Here is a 20151-nt window from a genome sequence, read left to right on the forward strand (position 1 = left end):
TGCTGGGCAAAAATGTTCAACCTGACGTTCGTGAGCTGATGTTGTTTTGTTCAGTCTAAAAAAATAAAAAAATAGAAATAGGAGATTGAACGGAAAATGAGAAAACTTAGAAATAGGTTTCGTTCTATCTGAAAAATAAGTTTTTTTGTCCACCCACTCTGAATCGGGCGCTTGTGAGCTGAGGTTTCGTTCTATCTAAAAATAAAAAAAACAAAGGACATAGGAGAGTCGATGGGAAAAGTATGGCACCGGAAGTTCGACCCCAAGGGAGTTGACAATGGGAGTTTTTTTTTTTGCAGGAATGGGAGTACAATTTATGTTGTGCTATAATATATGTATTATTCCCCCACAAAATAAATACTCCGTATGTATTAATGTTCGGGCGACTATATGCCTATATCAACAGTTGAGTTATTTCTTTATTGAAATGAAAAGTTTAGTAATTTCTAGTTATTTCTATCCGGACCTGTGTGACTCGCTCTGGAAAAAATTAAGGGACGCATTACCTTTTTTGGATTATGAAGAGATGTAGTACGGGAAATAGCGACCTGCGGCTCGTGTGCGCACAAGTCTTTTACACCTCAAAAAGAAAAATTGTGTGCCCACCAAGTAACCATCAGACAAGATGTTCCACATATAAACTATATATAGAAGATAATTATTTTTGGTAAGAAACTAATTGACCGAACAAAGGATTTATCTTTTTTGCCCACAAAAGATAGGATTTATTTTTTGCAATCTAGCAAAAGCATGGAGACGGGAGAAAAAATTCAAGAAAAGAGGGGCAGGTCGTGAAGTCTATGTGGGGCTAGAAATATCAATGACACGTTCTCCTAACACAAATATCTCCTCCCACGATTTCTAGAAAAAAAAGAACTCCCACGATCCCACATCTCTTCTCAAGATACAAAGCCAAATCGCTACCTAGTACTAGTAGATTAGACGCCGCCGCCACCGCGCTGAAATCTCGGCAGCGGCGTCATCCTCGGCTGCGAGCGACATAGTTGGCCACCTCTCCGCATCATCCCTCCTTCACTCCAGCGCCTCAAACTCGCCCCCTTCCTGCAAGTTGCGAAAGCCACCGACAGGGCGTTCATCCACCTTCGAGCTCACAACCAATCTGACCGCCCCGGATTCCATTGCCGCCCGGCCAACGACAGATCGACGCCACCAACGCCCGGCCTGATCTGGGTGCCACGAACACCGCCACCGCCACACCGTCTTCCTCGCCAGTCCAGATCCACTTTTCCCCTATCTCACTCATGGTACAGGTGCCAGTCGCAGCGGAGAACTATGAGGCATCGACGATCCAGCCGCGTCTTGTTTTTTTGTCTCTCCAGGTAACCCCTATTCCAGCCGCCGATCTAACATCATTCCTCTCTACACAGGATGAACAATGCGGCACTCCCTCCATCCGGATCCAACAGCGCATGGTAGCTGCGACTCCATCTTCGTCCTCAACCATGTTGTTCCAAATTTTTCGATTTTTACAATCCACACCGTACATGGTTCTGCATTGTTGCGTGTGTGCCAAAGTGCTAAATAAGCCACAAGTTTGTTCCCTGTGTGATTAGACCCCTCATCAGCCAATCGATCATTGTTTTGCAGGTGGAGTAGCGCTCATGCCAGAATCGAACATAATCTGAAACAGTTGTCATTCTCTGTAGATGCTAACAGGTACCAGTGAGATTGCTCACCTCCCCGGTCTGTCTTCCCACTATACGTAAACCAAAATTGCTCTTGCTCGCAAGTAATGGATCTGCATGGATTTATATATGTGCTGATAGTTGTAATGTGATTTATGTATGTGCTGATAGTTGTAATGGGTCTATAAGTCTGTTAGCTGCACATGCACGATATAACAAGTCACTACTAGCCTTATAATCACATCATGCCTCTTCTTTTGAGTTGTTTACGAGTTTGCTGCAAATTCTAATCCTATGCTAGCTTTTGACAGGATGATATGCAAGTCACCTTTGAAGAAGTCGCGATGGACAAAGAAGGGTTACAACAACTTCAGTTGCCTTCAAGAAATTAGGAGAAGAGACACCAAAAAATGTTCCTTCCTTTGATGAAGACGGAAGCTATACATGTGTTTGGGGACCAAGAAAATACTTATTTGTTAATGTAGTCCTTAGTGCCCATTGATGCTACTTGTTTCATCACGTTTCTATGTAAATCGTGTTATTTTTGCTTATGTAGTATGTGAACTATGATTGCCATGTTTTGTTTTTAATAAAAACTATGATCATGACGTGTGCTATGAAATCATATGAAGAAAAAGTAGTATGTGTGGACAATCGAAAGATGGATTGAATGAGTAGAAAAAAATATTAAAATAATTGGTGGAAAATGGATATGGCCCAATAAAAATTGAGTACTGTATCAAACTATATTGGGCTGCAAATCAGCCATGGCCTAGAAAATGGATATAAAATGTAAACCAAACAAATTATCGGGCTTGGCCCATATAGAAATATGGTGTGTACTGGGCCATGAAGAATCGAGTGACGTCAAACGTCACTGAAGGTCCCTTATTGAGTGACGTTCTGTGCGTGCGCCGTCACTAGGAGTAATCTGTGACAGGGATTCCGTGACGATGCTTGTGACGCATGGAAAATGTCATGCAGGGGTATTTTGTGACGTTAATGGATGTTCCATGACATTTTTAGCTCGTCATAGCAGGCCCGATCTCTTGTAGTGTGGACCAACCAAATGTGGGTTATATGTAATACAAAATATACAGTTGAATTCGTATTGAAAAGAAGTTTTCGATGGTACAATTTTTAAGTCACAAAAATCCATGTTATTGATGTAATTAATTGTAAAAGTTGGATTTTAAAAAGTGTGTTTGTATGTCTTATTCCTTATTCATTGGAATGGAGGGAGTAGTACGGTTGGCTCTTATATTAGTACTTTTTACAACCTTCTCTCTATCTCTTTCCTTATATGTATTACATTTGCATAGGATCACGTGTAAAGGTTGGATCTTACATGAGAGCCACTCCCCTCATTTTTCATCTCTATCTCCTCCACATAAGTAAAAGTGTTATGTAAGAGGGTTATAGGCTCCTTACTATACTTGTTCTATTGATGGTTAGATTCACGATGGTAGCTAACATATGGCATACTCTTGCCTCGATGTCTTTGACAACATTTTAATAAAATATTGGTTGTGTACATCTTGCAGATACAAAAGGTCGGGAGGCTAATCCTTCCATAATATACTTCTATATAAAACACGTGCTCTGGTAAATTTAAATATTTAAGGGTATGGCACATGTGTTAGGTGGCTCTAAGGGGCCATTTGGTTTGTCCCAATGCTTGCTTTGCTAATCATGGCCTCGCTAAATATTTGATGAAATATTTGGCCACCCATGCCTTGCCAAAAAAGATGGCTAAGAATTGAGTTGAGGCTGTTGTAGAGGCACAGGCGAACCAATTATTTGGTATCCATACAAATGAACATCCAAGGCTATTCAACATCCAATTTTCTAACATCTCATTAGAGGGCAATGATCCAAACAGCCCGAAGAATCCACAAGAATTTGCTAGGCTCCATAATAGAAGCAATTTTACAAGGTCTTGGGCATCATAATCTAAATCCCTATCTCATTTAAAAATTGGACCCAATCAAAGTTCTAAGTCCATTCTTGTATCTACATGATGGTGCCATTATATCTATATAAAAAAGTAAGGGCTTCTTTGATTAAGGAATTTCTTCCTTACACTACTACAGAGTGGAATAGCACTAACTGGCCAAATCTTATCATCACTGACGCGGTTTTGGCCCATCTGTGGCTGGGGTTAATGATGACTTCCCCAAGGTAGGTGGGCCACTTGGCCGATCAGTGATGACCTCTAAACACATATCGCTGACAAGTTAGTGATAACATCTCCAATAATTTACATGCAAATGCTCATCACTGACATGTGGTCACTGGCCAGCCAATAATGAGGGGCAGTGCTAGTCGGATATTTAGTAATGCTAGAAATATCTACATATCAAGACGCTTTGGATCATAGGATTGGTGCTACCAAACTACTATAAAATCCCCATACATGACCTACATCATTTCATAGGAATCTAAACATGAGCTTCAACTTCCTTTTTCTTTGGGAAGTCTAATTCACTTACAATGCATCTCCTCAATCATGTGTTTATTTTTTTATGCATCGTCCAAAGGGACTTCTTGCAAACAAACATGTGTGGCCAATTGGCTGGCATGGACCCGCATGGGCTTCATGCATCTCTTGCGGTGAGGGTGTCGTTGGTGGTTGTTTGCGGTGAATCGCAGACGTTAGCTCGTGGTGGAGTGACGACAGCGATGCTTGCACACAAGATTGGTGATGGTCTTCCTCTCAACTGTGTGTGTGGTTGTGTGTTGGTCCATAACATTGGATATGTGGGCGAGTCGCAGCAGTTTTCGACTATTTTTTCTACAAATTGCTAATTCTCTTGTGCTTTCTGTGTGCTTTAAGCTCCTACAATTCAAACAGGTCAGATCATAGTACAAATAGAGATCTAGGCCTATTTAGCCATTTTTATTCCTAACTAGGCGTTATGGGAGGGCCAGGGGGGTGGGGGGGAAATGTACCTATATTACTATCTGGTATGGGCTCAAAACTACCTTCTGAACCATTGCCCACCACTACCACTCAAAAAACAAAAACATTTCCCAGCGTGATAGCGGCCCATGTTCATCGGTCACTGTCAAAGAGAAAGCGTGGTTTCCCTCCTGAAAAGAAATAGATAAGGGCTTCCGCCGTGGGAGCTATTTCTCGCCTTCAGCGAAATCTAGGAGATGTCTCGCTGAAGGGGTCTACAGTAATGGGCAGGCCCCAAACGCGCACAGTAAGTAGAGTAAAAGGAGGAGAAAAGGACGCGCGGCCAAGATTCAAACCGTGGCATCCTTGCTGCGGGAACACGCGACTAGCCACTCGGCTTGGCTCGGGTATGTGATGTACTAGTAGGGCGGCCTTACTTAAGTCGAAACAATTCGGTTTTTCCACTGTTTCTTCTCCGTTTTTTTCTTTTTTTCACTGGTTTTTCTCTATTTCTATTTTATTTCTTTTTTATTTCTGTTTTTGTTATTTTTCTTTATTTCTGTGTTCCTTATTTCGTTTTCTTCTCCGATTTTTTTCATTCTTTTCTTTTTTTCTTCTCCTTTTTGTTTCAATTGTTTGTCTTTCCTTTGTTTCTTTTTGTTTTTTCATTCTTATATACATGATCAATATTTTTTCAAATACTTGTTCAATATTTCTTAAATACTTGATCAACATTTTCCAAAAACTTGTTCAACATTTCTTAAAATACTTGTTCAACATTTTTCAAATACTTTTTCATTTTTTCAAACACTTGTTCAACATTTTTTATATACATAATCAATATTTTTTGAAATACTTGTTCAACAGTTTTCAAATACTTGTTCAACATCTTTAAAATACTTGTTCAACATTTCTTAAAATACTTGTTCAACATTTTTCAACTACTTTTTCATTTCTTCAAACACTTGTTCAATATTTTTTTATATACATTATCAATATTTTTTTGAAATACTTGTTCAACATTTTTCAAATACTTTTTCATTTCTTCAAACACTTGTTCAACATTTTAAAGTATAAAAATGTAAAGATAAAGCAAAAACAGAAAATACAAAATACAAAAAAAAAACTATGGCTTCCTGGCCGCATGGGCCGGCCCACCTTACTTACACCCTTCAGTGAGTTAGACTCGCTGAAGGCGAGTAATAGGGACGCCCGCGCTGTGGAGGATAAAAAGGCTTCACTAGCGATGCGATTCAGACCAATGGGCATCAGCCAAGCCGTTCTCCCTCTTGCTGCGGGGATGATCGCCACTCTATAAGGCATTGTACAATGCTACTCCATCCGTTCGAAATTACTTGTCACAGAAATAGACATATGTAGATTTATTTTAGTTCTAAATACAATAAGTTTCAAAATAAGTAATTCCGATCAAAGGGAGTAGATGCTTTGGGATGTACTTAGAAAAATAAATCATATTTTTTTAAGCATCGGTGTTTATTTTTACAGAAAAACGTCTAATTAAGTGTCTATAATGTCACCGATGCTTGAGAAAAATCGATTTTCTTTCTCTAAGCACGTTGCATTGTATAAGTGTCAAAAAGATACCAGATTGTATAATTGCATTTCGTGTGTGTCGACTCAGCCACCGCTCAAAAGAAAAATGTGTGTTGATTCAGCCGTAAACTCGAGCTGCCCCTTCCAATCCGCCGGTGGTTGTACCGAGAGGTAATATCACTAGCAGTCACAAAACTTGCGTCGGATGTGCATTTTAGTGCTAGAACTTGCAAAATATATCGTTGTGGTCGCATAACTTGCGTTTACGTGCACATACGGTCACAAATCCCGTCTGCCTTCATACGACGTGCTGGCGTGGCATACCTGGCCCGCTGGCAGCCTCTGATTCCGTCCGGCGCGGCGCGCGCGCGTCTTCTTTGCAGAAAACCCCTTAGCCCGTTCAGTCAATCGATTATTTTGATCAAATTTCTGCTGTTTTATAAATCATTTTTGACAAAAATCTCAGCAACTATTTTGACCAAATTGGACAGGATATCTGCTGTTTTATAAATCCGTTTTGGCAAAAAATCGCAGCAACTTTTTTGACCAAGTTGGACAACATTTCTGCTGTTTTATTAAGCTTTTGGCCAAGATTTGTAATATAGCAGACTTGCAACAAGGATCTAGCACGGACAAATTGACCTTAAGTGAACAGGAACAGACCATAATTGAAATGACATATTTGGCACTAACATAAGTAGTTTCTTAGTCGTACGAACCAAACCAAAAGTGACATAACTGTTATCACATCGTCTTCTAAATAAGTACTGAACTAGAGACCACAAGTTCATTCATGAACTCCATCACCAAACCAACAAGTTCATTCAAGAACTCCATCAGACTTTCACCTAAAGATGCATGTAATGTAAACTACAAAGACAAAAAGTCATGCAGATCATCAAGACAACCTTCATCATAGAGATAAGGATCCTGGCTAGCTCCTGGTGCATTTTGGCTAAAAATGACCTCCTCCTCACCCTGCATGACAAGTGGCGGTTCATGTATTGTGGATCCATCGGGTCCAAATAGCAAGTTGAAGAAACCTGGAGCAGCAGCTCTTGCTCCTCTTGGATTGCCACCTCCTCTTGCATTGGCCCCTCCTCTTGCATTGCCACCTCCTCTTGCAATGCCACCTCCTCTTGCATTGGCCCCTCCTCTTGCATTGCCACCTCCTCTTGCATTGGCCCCACTTGTTGGAGCATTGCTTCCAGTTGTTGCAACATTGCTTCCCATTGCAATATTGCCTTCCCTTGCCTGCTTTTTCCTTGGCCTTGCAACTTTCTCATTAGCAGTCTTTCTCACCCTGCCTCTTGACATGGCTGTTGTAACTCTAACCATAGGAATTGAGTCTCTGGCATTGGCAATGAAGCTAGACTCAGGTAGGGGGGCAAATTCCCTAGGTGCTGGATATGTAAACTTCTCCTGCTCACACAAGTACAATATAAAAAGGTGGGTATGTAAGCACTTAAATGGTAATTACATCTGCATAATTTTGTCACCGAATATATTACCATTTCTTGCATATTGTAAACCATTGAGTCAGGGGTTTGTGTTGGATCGAGCTGAGGGTAGACTCTGTGTGGCATGATGTTCTGCAACAGGTGAAGCCAATGTATCAATGTTTAAGTATAGTTTGAAGATTAGAGGGGAAAATATACAAGCAAAGGATGGTACAGCAATTATGCTTGGGTCGTCATATTCTTCTTCAATTGTTGTTTCCTCAGATGTTGTTTGATTAACATGATTGTGGTGGCCCTTCTTGTTATGGTCAGCAGCTCCACAAACAGAACAATGCATGGTCACACCATGTTTGCTCAATTTTTTCACCCCAGTCTTGTCTTTCTTCTCTTCTGGATCTTTTTTCCTGTTCTTCTTAGGCCTGCCCATTACTTTTGTGTACAGGGGTGGGTGAACAGCAATGCCATGCATTTTTTCCCATTGCTGTGGGTCCCTCATTGGCATCATATTAAATCCATAACACTTCTTATATTCCTCAACAGTGTAGCATGAATGGACCATGCTCTCTGGCTCAATTCTCTCATGCCTAAAACATGCAATTGCATGATGGCAAGGTATGCCAGATAGTACCCACCTTTTGCATTCACAAGAAAGCATTTTCAGGTCAACAATGTATGTGTTGTTCAAAGAGAAAACCTTGCAAACACCTTGCCCATACTCTTGCACCCTGCAGTTCTTTGCCCACTCCACATACTTGTCCAATTTCTTCTGTATCTTGGGACATAATCTGCCTGTCCATTTCTCTGCCTCTCTCTGCTTACCAACAATCCTGTTTGTTAGCTTCCACATTATCTGGTCCAACATTGACTTAATTGGCATTTCCCTCGCATCCAAAATGTAACTGCAAAATAGTACCAAATATGTAAGCACACAGTTGGCATTTGATTTTTTGTTGACAAGAAAATAACAAGAGAGGAAAAAGTAACAAGAGAGTAACCTATTGAACACTTCTGACATATTGTTTAGTAATATGTCACACTTGCAAAACGGGTCAAAGAATGCTTTGATCCATGTTCTTGGCTCCAATTTCTCAACCCAGGTGTAGGCACCCAAGCTGTGTTCTTTCATTAGATCCATGTTCCTGGTGTATGCAGCTTTATTAGTGGACCTTGCTATAGACCATAGATCATTCTTGAGCTGCTCTCCCTTGTGTACTTTATGGAAATTTTGATAAATGTGCCTAACACAGTTTCTATGTTCTGAATGAGGGAAAACCTTTTTCACTGCGTTTATTAATCCCTGCAAAACAGAACACATTAATCTCTGCAAAACAGCACACACTTATGTTGTTGCAATGAAGAAATTGAATGATCTAGTACTAACCTTCTGCTTGTCACTCATAATGGTGTATGGTGAGGTGTTCATTATGTTCAGGTCATCTTTTAAGGATGCTAAGAACCACTTCCAGCTATGGGTTGACTCCATTTCACATAACCCAAATGCTACTGGAAAGATACAATCATTGGGATTGATTCCAACGGCTGTTAGTAATGTTCCCTTGTATCTCGTTTTAATGTGACAACCATCCAGGAAAATGATTGGTCTACATCCCTTAAGGAATCCCGTCTTGCATGCATCATACGACCAGTACAATGTGGAAAAGTGGTCTTGTACCTTCTTTGTCTTCTCATCAAATACTTCCTTAGTGCACAAGAAGAACTGGCTTCCTGGATTGCTCCTTCTAAGCTCCTGACCATAGTCCCACAAAGTATTATATTGGTCATCATCTACTCCCCTTATTTGATTCACTGTTGCTCTCCTAGCTCTTCCCAACTTACTCCTGTGTGGAACCAAATTATATTCTGTCTCCACCTTATCTGAAAATTTCTTCAGAGGCATTTTTTCATTGTCTCTGAATTCTTCTCTGAACTTGTTAGTAAGAAAAGGAGCAGTCAGAACTCTCAGGTCCCATGCTTTTGTGCAAGTGTGATTGTCAACATACTTCTTGATCTGTATGCTACTTGACCTGTTATCTTTACCTGCCTTCAAGTACCAAGTGCAACCAGGCTTGCATACAGCCTCTAGTGATACTGAAGTATTTCGGAGCTTGTTCACTTTCACCCTATTCCTTACACTGTATGCAGTGAGAGCATGCCTCAATTCCTTCATATCTGCAAACACCAACCCAATCTTAAACACAGGTGCATTCAGATCAGTTGTTGGGTTGAAAGTACTGAATTTGTGCTTCAACTTCTCTTTCTCTTCTTTCGACATATTTAAGTGGCTGTCCTCCAAAGCATCTTCTGGAAGTTCTTCTTCAAAGTCTGGCAATATGTTCTTCTCTCTGTGATCATCAACATCTTTGTCTACATTTGCGTCAAACAAATCATCATCACCTTCTGCAACTTCATAGTCACTCTCATAGAACTCCTCGTCTGTTTCTGACCCTGCATCCTCATCATTTCCCTCTTCTTCACTATTGTTAACATCCTCAATATTCTCCTCCTCCATAGCATTCCTTGAGCTACATCCTTCTCCAAATGACATAGATCTCCTTGTTGTCCTTGACATTTTCTCTCTAGGACTCTGCTCTTTCTCTGGATAACTGACATTTTCTTTTCCATGCCTCTTTGGAGTAATAACCTTAGGTGGATCCTTCACTCCATTTGTCAGAACATCATCTTTGTTTAATGACTGCAGGGTATCACCATGGTCTACTATCAGCAGCAGGTTCTTGTGCTCTAATGTTGCACAAATCATAAGAACAATGTCGGCATCACAGGTTAAGAGCTTCAGGCCATCACTAACTGTCTTTCTTGGTTCACACCAGTAAACATCAATCTTTGAAGCTTGTCTATCATAGCCCAGCTGCAGAAGAAAGTCATCAATCCAGAGTAAGGACCAAGTGTCAGTCTGACAATTGTCAAACCAATCAACCTCATAGTCCATGTATGTTCTGTTTATGTCACTGCCACAAAAGAAACCACTATGGTGGATCTCAACACTGAACAGACCATCAAAATCTCCTGCAATGTAAAAGAGTTCATAACAAATCAGTACATCATGTTAAAATGTCAGATTCAGTTAACAAGTACATCAGTCCTTCCAACAAGTTCAGAGAAAAAATTCAGTTAACAAGTACATCAGTCCTCCCAACAAGTTCAGAGAAAAAATTCAGCAAATGCCAACTTCAGTTAACTGCAGCAATGTCAAACAGCGGTAGCAAGTTCGTTTCTCGGTCAGTGCACAAATAATGTTGGCTTTTGGCTTTTGATCGCTAGACCAAAAATCCCAGGAGCCGATACACGTATGATGTGCAAAGCTAGCTAGCAGGCAAGCAGCTTAATTGATTCCTGTACGTAGAGCTGGCGAGCTTGCAACTAGCGAAGCTAGCGATCGGCTGTCTCGGCGAAACCTCTCGGCAGAACAAAACTGATCGATGGATTGATAGCCAAAGGCTCTTGACGCGCCTTGCTCTTTTATTGCTTTTCTTCTGATCGGTACAAGTTACAGGGATTATACGTGCGTATATATAGCAGCTTGGACTAGCACTCAAACCTACTCGGTTTGGACTTCTAATCCTACAACTACTACAAGTGCTCATCTGTGTCCGGCTAGGACTCTAACACCACACGTCGTGGTTACTCCTACAAATAAGCTCATGCACTAGCCGTTTTATTCCTAACTGAATTTAACTAACGACTAAACTAGGCGCAGGATAACACTGCACACATTCAGACTTTTGAAAGATTCAACTAGCAGCAGTACACATTGTCAAATATCTAATAAATAATTTTCCCCAATTAAACACTAGAACAATTTACATGGAGGCATCTCGTTCCTCTGATCATCAATTTCTATGGATAAAGCGACCTCCTCAATAACCCCTAATTAAACCCTAGCACGATTCCGCAAGCAGGGCCCCAACAACCATCCGTACGTAATGCCTAAGTCCAGAACGGGCTACGCACGGCGCCAACGTACATCAATCAGACTTGGTCGCCCTACCCCATGAACCCTAACTATGTCGGAGACGGCGAACATAACAACGAACAGATGCAGAGTCAAAAACGACAGAGGACAGTGGGACTAACCATACGGCGGCGCTGGATCGCCTCGCACCCGACGATGCGGGTCATCCATGTCCTACGACGACGGCCGCCGTGCCGCCACCGTGTTGGAAAAATCGACGGAGACAGAGGAGCGACACAGAGGAGGGAGACGAAGCGGTGAGGATGAGTGGGAATGAATGGGTAGCATTTTTGGGGACCCTTTGGGCAAAAAGAGCAGGCCTGCCTGTTTCCCCCGTTGGAGGGGTTTTTCAGCTAATTACGAAACGGGCTAAGGGGTTTTGTGTAAAGAAGACGCGCGCGCGCCGCGCCGGACGGAATCAGAGGCTGCCAGCGGGCCAGGTATGCCACGCCAGCACGTCGTATGAAGGCAGACGGGATTTGTGACCGTATGTGCACGTAAACGCAAGTTATGCGACTACAACGATGTATTTTGCAAGTTTTAGCACTAAAATGCACATCCAACGCAAGTTTTGTGACTGCTAGTGATATTACCTCTTGTACCGATCACCGGGTACACGGCACGTAACGTCCGAGCTCCAGCCAAATCCAGCGTTGCATGGTACGTACTCGGTGTGAACCTCCGAGACTCTCAAACCGCAACGGAATCCATGCATATCAGGTGCTACCGTGGCTCACGTGCTACCGTGATACGGGCTTCTGGGCCATCGGATTTTCAAATTGGACGGCTCCTAGTAACTTCGTAACATTTACAGAAAAGACTTTTAGGAGTCCAAAAATTACACATATGTGTAGCAGATCCAAAAACTCTCATGCACCGTCCGATCTAGAAATTCGACGGCTCAGAAGCCCGTATCACGGTAGCACCTGAGCCGCGGTAGCACCAGATACTCTCACCGGGTACACGGCACGTAACGCATAGACGTTGGAGCAACTACGCACAGGCAATCATACCGTGGCAGACCGGCACGTCACTAGGAGTAGGAGGCCAATGCGGACGGCGTGAGCCCACAGCCATTGATGCAGACACACGAGCCACGTTTCAGAAATGGGGTTCCTCCATCCATCGTCCTCCTCACAACCTCTCTCATGCCATTGGCGTGCGAGGACTGAGGGAGTTTATTGCGCTGCTGGCCGGAGCGATGCGATGGCGATGTGACGTGACATGGCCACGCCAGCGTAATAATTTTGCACGCGCGCCCGGCCGGGGGTCATTCATTCATGGCCTTGCTCACTCCACTGCACCGCACATCCGTCGGGCCATCATTTCAGTACACATCATCATGCATCATACACCATGGCATGTCCGAAACTGCCAATGCCCGAAAGAAACCCCAACCTGCCACGCGGGCCACTCGTCGTCTGTCACATGTTAAATGGTCTGCACTGCCCAGAGTAGCTCATAGTGACGGGGTAGAGTTGAGCGTATGGGCGAGTGTACGAGGGTTTGCGTCTGTGATATTTTGAAAAACAATGTCTGTACTGCACGAAGTAGCATCGCTATATGGTCTTAGGTGTGGTTAGGTCTCATTCAACCGAGAGTTAATCAAGTCTCAGTTAAATGATATATTGTAGTTATATGTAAGAAGAAGAAAGAACTGAAAATAATATTTTTGTACGAATCTTCATGTAAAATCAAAGAAAGATACTATCGACTGAGACGTTTCAATCGATCGAGACATAGCAAAAACTGATGTTCTTAATCAACCTTACACAGTGAACCAATCACATCACGTATACTTACTGGAGGATCGGCCCAAGTTACCGGGCCACCGGGGCATTTTACTGCAGGGGCACACACGACACGAGATCGATCCACACACTAGTAGGACTACGACGGGAATTATCTGCTCACGGAAAGAGAGAGAGAGAGAGGACGAAGCGCCCACAAACCAACGCTGCATCGCCCACAAGTCGCTGTCGATCGGCCGAGCGCGCGCACAGTGGAGACGAATCCGTGACGAGCGCAAACGGACGCGAGCCACTGCCGCCTGCTCCTGGCTAGGGCCCGGCGCGAGAGGTAGAAACGGAGAATTTTACCCATGATTCGAGAGATGGGCGTCGTGAGGCAAAATCTGGCAAAGGGTCACGTCGATTGGACGGCCATCCATGGGGACGTTCCTCATACGCGGCCATGCTCTGACAGCCACAGGCTCCCAGATGTCTCCTTTTTTTACTGGCCATCCAAGAGTACTTTCGACGGTAAGAGATCTGCGGACAGCGTCCAGCTGGACAATTACCGCACGGCACGGGACAGCTGTCGTGTGTACACTGCACCGTAGCACTGGACTGGAGACCGTTACAGTGTTGCCCCATTGTTCGTATTAGGGACTAGGGAGTATGTACGTGTAAGCGTAGGTACACTCATGTGTCGCACTTGTGGCTGGCCGCTAGTACTGCGAGCCTACAGCTACTGGACAAGCAGAAGCAGGGCAGGAGCGCTACGCTACTTGTTGCTGTTGATTCACAGGCAGGAGTACGTGCGTACGTACTCAGCCAACTCCACCACGCGGGCCTATTCTGTCCAGCCCCGCTCGTTTGAGGTAAAAAAAACAAATAAGACGGCCCAGCGCGCGACGGCCCGGACACATCTGGTTCGTTTTGTGTCCGGGTCGACCCATTTCGAACGCAAACTTACACCGGGTTTGTGTCGCGGCAGACACCAGACGGACGCGCGCCTCGTCCGCATCGAGGCCGCGTGGCAGGCGGCCACCTACCTCCCACCCGCCCACATGAATGCGCACGCGCGGGCGGTCCCGCCTGTCATCCGCCTAGGCGAGGGGTCGCGGTCCTTCTTAAATGAGAACCGTGGACCGGTCGTCGTCAACACTGTCCCGCGGCCTCCGCGAAACCCGACAGCCCCAGACCCCCAAACCCTAGCCTCGAGCTCGCCGGCCGGCCGCCCGCAGCCATGGGGCTATGGAACTACGGCCGCAAAGGCAAGCACGACCGCGAGCTGGCTCGTCGTCGGGACGCCGCCGCGGCTTGGTGAAGAAGGAGCAGCCCGCGTGTCCATCGCCACCACGTCGGGTCCCCCGCGCCGCCCGCGTTCTCCATCGCGCCCACGGCCGTCAGCGCGCGCGATCGACACTACATCGAGGCGGCCATCTGTCGTCGTTACTGGGAGACGAGGACGCCGCTGCCCTGGAGCGACGTCCACCTCCCCAATAACTGGCACCTATCGGCCGACTGTGTGTCGATCCCGCCCGTCCCGCAGAGCGGCCGTGCTCGCCGCCAGGAGATCCAGCGCCGCCGCCTCCTCCTCTCGGACGACCTCTACTACGACGAGAGGTACTCCCGCGACTCGCCAATGTGGGACACTTGGCTCCGCGATGAGCACGACGTGCGGCGGGCGTCGTTCTTCGCCGGCACGTCGACGGGGCCGCGACGGCCACGTGAGCCCCGAGCGGCTCCCCGGGCGTGCGGGCGCACGCGGGTGCGCGGCCTGACGCCCACGCCGTCGCCGTCGCCATATCCATCGCCACCCCCACCTCCTCGCATGACGGCGGAGGAGGAGGCCCGGCTCATGGTGCGTGTGCTGGAGGACTCCATGCACACGCACGACGAGCGCCAATGGGAGGGCCTCGAGGAGATGACGGCCCTCTCTGCGGCCGGCGACGTCGCCATCCCCGAGCCGGAGATGGTGCCGAAGGAGGAGGTGGTGGAGGAGCCGCCGGTGGCCACGTTCCACCCTGACCTGGTGGGCCAGGGGTGCAGCTGGTCGTGCTTCGCTGAGCAGATGGCGGCCGCCCCCGGGGGCGTGAACTGGTGCCCCACGCAGCCGCGGTCGCCGGAGCAGGAGGACTCGCCTCGGGAGGAGGTGGTGCAGGCCCCGCCTACTATCCAGTCCGCCGCCCCCGTGCACCACGGGTCGCCGACCCACCTGTGGACGCCGCCGGACAATGTCGACCTCGTCAGCGACGACGACAACACTGACGGCCAGTGAAGATGGCGACGGCCAAGCCATCGACGGGCGCGACAGGAGCGCGCGGGACGCGTTTTTTTATTTTGGTTTTAAGTTAATTATGAAACTGGGCTGTTTAAGTGGACTGAGAAACTGGGCCGTTTTATGGCCGTAACCCCTATATATGTTTTATGTTTTTTTAACTGCGTTTATTTACTTTTTTAGTCATTTCATTTAAGTTTTTAGAGCAACTCTAACGGGCCGACCCAAACGGACTGCGATTTCTTTCGCTTTTTGTCTGTTTGGGTCTGCCGCCCGCCCGGCGTCCGCTCTGTTTTTCATATGGGTCGGCAACGCGCCCAACATGCCGACCCATATGTGCAGGCGTGGCCGGCTAACCACCCAATTTTGCATTGCATTCAACATATTGTGAAATGAAAATTTAACAAGCAAAATAGTCCCCCAAATAAATAGTATAGTTTTACAGGCCAAATAAAAAAAATGTTTCACATAGTTTTGCAAACGAATAAAAGAAGATACATCTATTGGTTGCCAACATGAGTCCACATATGCTCAACCAAATCATTTTGCAGTTGCACGTGAGTCTCCCAATCACGCATATCTTCATTAAACTGAGTGAACTGCTCAAATGTTGCCGCTACTCTATGCTCAGGAACAACATTCTCACTCTGAAACTGAAAGCCTTGATCGTACAGACATTCCGGTCTCGTCTTCTACGATCATATTGTGTCGGGGGTTGGGTGCGACATATGCCAAAGGATGGCTTATCATGGTGGGGGCAAGACTGCTGCCGGAATATCCGGGGACGGGTATGCGAGTAGCACGCTCTAGTTTACCCAGGTTCGGGCTCTCCGGAGAGATAATACCCCTACTCCTGCATGCCTGAGTATATGTGGAGTATATCGCAACACAAAGCGCTCGTGGAGCTGTATTGGACTGAGAGTAATAGCAATGAGTTAGCTAGCTAGTGGCGTGGTGGCCGTGGCCTCTAGCCGAATGGGTGTATGCTCATACATGTGTGGATGGCTTGCTAGCTAGCTTGCTTGTGTGTGTGTCTGAGTCCATCCTCCTGGATGGATGGACAAGGCCTCCTTTTATAGTGTGAGCTAGCTTAGAGAGTAAGCCAAGTAGTGGCATGGGCAAGGCATGGTGGGTGTCATCCTTGTCCCCTAGGTCACTTCATAAATAGTGCCAGGGGACAAGTGACACTATACATGATGGCTGGGGTGACATATAAACAGTGCTCAGGTACAGTCATCTCGTCGGTGTCTTGTCGGTGTCGGGTCGGGCTGCAGTCGGCTGTCGGCTGGTTGGCGCAGCCGGCAGCCGACTGGGCAGAGCAGTCGGATGGGAAGCCGGCAGGAGCGGCCAGGCAATTGGACTGAGGGGCTTTGCTAGCCCCGATGTCTTGAAATATCGCCTTGCCATCTTCGGAGTATCCGTGGCCAATAACTTTGACAGTTGCCCCCGAGCCTTCGGGCAACTTGGCAAAGTTGGGCGGAGGTTCCTTGGCAGGTGTTAATATAGTCTCTGAGCCTGCGAGCCAGGAGGGGGTTTCCCACAGAAATGATCATGCAAAAAAGACGAAGTTAGTCCACGCAGATATATCAAATGTTTGCTTTTAGCATTGCAAGTTTTATGCGGAGGGTGCCGACTCGGTTCCGTCCGAGCCCCATTAATCTTTTTCGTGTCCCCTCCGCTTTTTGGCTTGTGCTCTTGCTTGCCGGACAGCCGCTCTGCGGTCTGTGGCTGAGAGTGGGCCACAAAGTGGAGAGTACAGTACTCAGAGTCTGGGAGCAGATTTAACCGAGTAGATACTTGTAAAGTAAACGGCCGGGTCGCCCAATCCGTTTTTCACGTGGGTGGCCTCCAGCGTTCACTCTAGCTAGCCGGACAGCCGCTCTGTGGTCTGTGACTGAGAGTGGGCATTTGGTACTGCACACGCTACTAAGCCGTCTACAGGAAAAAAACATCTCAGGCCAAGCGGCCAGCCCCCGGGCCAACTCTGGCTGGCACCAGGGCGAACAGTGGTGCAACTGTAATAAAAATGCGGAGATAACCCCCGAGCATCGTTCGGGGTTATCTGTACTTGCGTGATGCAAAAAATATGCGGGTGAGGAGCTCACATTGATTTTCATGTAGTCGCGGTCGTCGCCGACTGCCGGCACAACTCGGCGCTCGCGAAGCGCGTCGGCGCACCCACTAGGTGTAGCCTTCGAGCCTCCGGGTACTCGAAGGGGGGTCCCAGCCGGTCAGGCTCGACCGGCCAGGCGGCGAGGCGTCTTGCAACACCCTTTTTCTTCTGCCGGCTGCTGGCAGCCGGACAAAACTCTTCTCTTGTCTCTTGTTTTTGTTTCTTACAATCTTTCGTGGGGGCGCACCAACACATCCACTGGGTGTAGCCCCCGAGATTCGGGCCGACTGCTGAGCGGTCGGGCCGGATCTCCCGGCAGCTACTTTGTCTTCTTCCTCGCGGGGGCGCGTTAGCGCACCCGCTGGGTGTAGCCCCCGAGATTCGGGCCGACTGCTGAGCAGTCGGGCCGGATCTCCCGGTGACTACTTTGTCTTCTTCCTCGCGGGGGCGCGTCAGCGCACCCGCTGGGTGTAGCCCCCGAGATTCAGGCCGACAGCTGAGCAGTCGGGCCGGATCTCTCGACGACTACTTTGTCTTCTTCCTCGCGGGGGCGTGTCAGCGCACCCGCTGGGTGTAGCCCCCGAGATTCGGGCTGACTGTTGAGCAGTCAGGCCGCATCTCCCGGCGACTATTTTGTCTTCTTCTTCGCGGGGACGTGTCAGCGCACCCGCTGGTTTTAGCCCCCGTGATTTGGGCCGGCTGCTGAGCAGTCGGGCCGGATCTCCCGGTGACTACTTTGTCTTCTTTCTTCATCTCTTTGTCCGGTTGTTGACAGCCGGACGCGGGACGTATAGGCTGCTCTCTCTCTCTTTTTTTTTCACAGCCGGCCTCTCTCTCTATTTGGACAGCCGGCAGCTCTTCTTCATCCGCCCCCATTTCTTCTCTATTTTGTTTTCAGGAAGCCGGCGACAGGTAGTCGGCCGTTGACTTGGACAGCCGGCCTCTTATTTTTCCTTACTTTCTCATCAGCCGACCTCATGTTTCTTTTTCTCTTGGGCAGCCGGCCCCCTCCAGCACGAGCAGCCATCCGCAGCAGCCGAGCGGCGGAAGGCGGCGCGGGAGCACGTAGTCACCTGGCAGCCGGACCAGCCGGGTGGCCGGGGAGTCGGCCAACGTGGGAGCCGGCCATGCCGCGAGTGAAGGAAATATGCCCTAGAGGCAATAATAAAGTTATTTATTTCCTTATATATCATGATAAAAGTTTATTATTCATGCTAGAATTGTATTAAACCGGAAACATGATACATGTGTGAATACATAGACAAACAGAGTGTCACTAGTATGCCTCTACTAGACTAGCTTATTAATCAAATATGGTTATGTTTCCTAACCATGGACAAAGAGTTGTCATTTGATTAACAGGATCACATCATTAGTTGAATGATCTGATTGACATGACCCATTCCATTAGCTTAGCACCCGATCGTTTAGTATGTTGCTATTGCTTTCTTCATGACTTATACATGTTCCTATGACTATGAGATTATGCAACTCCCGTTTGCTAGAGGAACACTTTGTGTGCTACCAAACGTCACAACGTAACTGGGTGATTATAAAGGAGCTCTACAGGTGTCTCCAAAGGTACATGTTGGGTTGGTGTATTTCAAGATTAGGATTTGTCACTCCGATTGTCGGAGAGGTATCTCTGGGCCCTCTCGGTAATGCACATCACTTAAGCCTTGCAAGCATTGCAACTAATGAGTTAGTTGCGGGATGATGTATTACAGAACGAGTAAAGAGACTTGGCGGTAACGAGATTGAACTAGGTATGGGATACCGACGATCGAATCTCGGGCAAGTAACATATCGATGACAAAGGGAACAACGTATGTTGTTATGCGGTCTGACCGATAAAAGATCTTCGTAGAATATGTAGGAGCCAATATGAGCATCCAGGTTCCGCTATTGGTTATTGACCGGAGACGTGTCTCGGTCATGTCTACATTGTTCTCGAACCCGTAAGGTCCGCACGCTTAAGGTTACGATGACAGTTATATTATGAGTTTATGCATTTTGATGTACCGAAGGTTGTTCGGAGTCCCGGATGTGATCACGGACATGACGAGGAGTCTCGAAATGGTCGAGACATAAAGATTGATATATTGGAAGCCTATGTTTGGATATCGGAAGTGTTCCGGGTGAAATCGGGATTTTACCGGAGTACCGGGAGGTTACCGGAACCCCCCGGGAGGTATATGGGCCTTAGTGGGCCTTAGTGGAAGAAGAGAAGAGGCAGCCAGGGCTGGGCCGCGCGCCCCTCCACCCCTAGTCCGAATAGGACAAGGAGAGAGGGGGCCGGCGCCCCCCTCCTTCTCTCTCTCTCTTTTCCCACCTCACGAATCCTATTCCAACTAGGAAAGGGGGGAGTCCTACTCCCAGAGGGAGTAGGACTCCTCCTGGCGCGCCTCTCCTGGCCGGCCAGCCCCCCTCCCTTGAACCTTTATATACGGAGGCAGGGGCACCCCCTAGAGACACAAGTTGATCCACGTGATCATATTCTT

General features: G+C 46.9%; 1 protein-coding gene and 1 long non-coding RNA gene across 2 annotated transcripts; one reads left to right on the top strand and one right to left on the bottom strand.

The window, feature by feature from the left end:
• Positions 1 to 871: 871 nt before the first annotated feature.
• LOC147986929 (uncharacterized) lies at positions 872 to 2201 on the top strand. Its single transcript, XR_015615251.1, has 4 exons — positions 872 to 1265; positions 1389 to 1433; positions 1609 to 1677; positions 1958 to 2201. It is a non-coding gene; the product is annotated as an uncharacterized LOC147986929 (long non-coding RNA).
• A 4657-nt stretch (positions 2202 to 6858) lies between these two features.
• Positions 6859 to 11703, bottom strand: LOC125537970 (uncharacterized). The gene is made up of 7 exons (XM_087542209.1): positions 11655 to 11703; positions 8944 to 10586; positions 8558 to 8859; positions 7777 to 8461; positions 7614 to 7694; positions 7011 to 7524; positions 6859 to 6950 (listed from the first exon to the last, which is right to left on the bottom strand). The coding sequence occupies exons 1-7, from the start codon at positions 11701 to 11703 to the stop codon at positions 6859 to 6861; spliced, it is 3366 nt and encodes a 1121-aa protein (XP_087398335.1).
• Positions 11704 to 20151: the final 8448 nt, after the last annotated feature.

The sequence above is a fragment of the Triticum urartu genome, chromosome 2A, assembly GCF_056163025.1.
Source record: "Triticum urartu cultivar PI428250 chromosome 2A, HENAU_Tu73, whole genome shotgun sequence".
Classification (NCBI taxonomy): domain Eukaryota; kingdom Viridiplantae; phylum Streptophyta; class Magnoliopsida; order Poales; family Poaceae; genus Triticum; species Triticum urartu.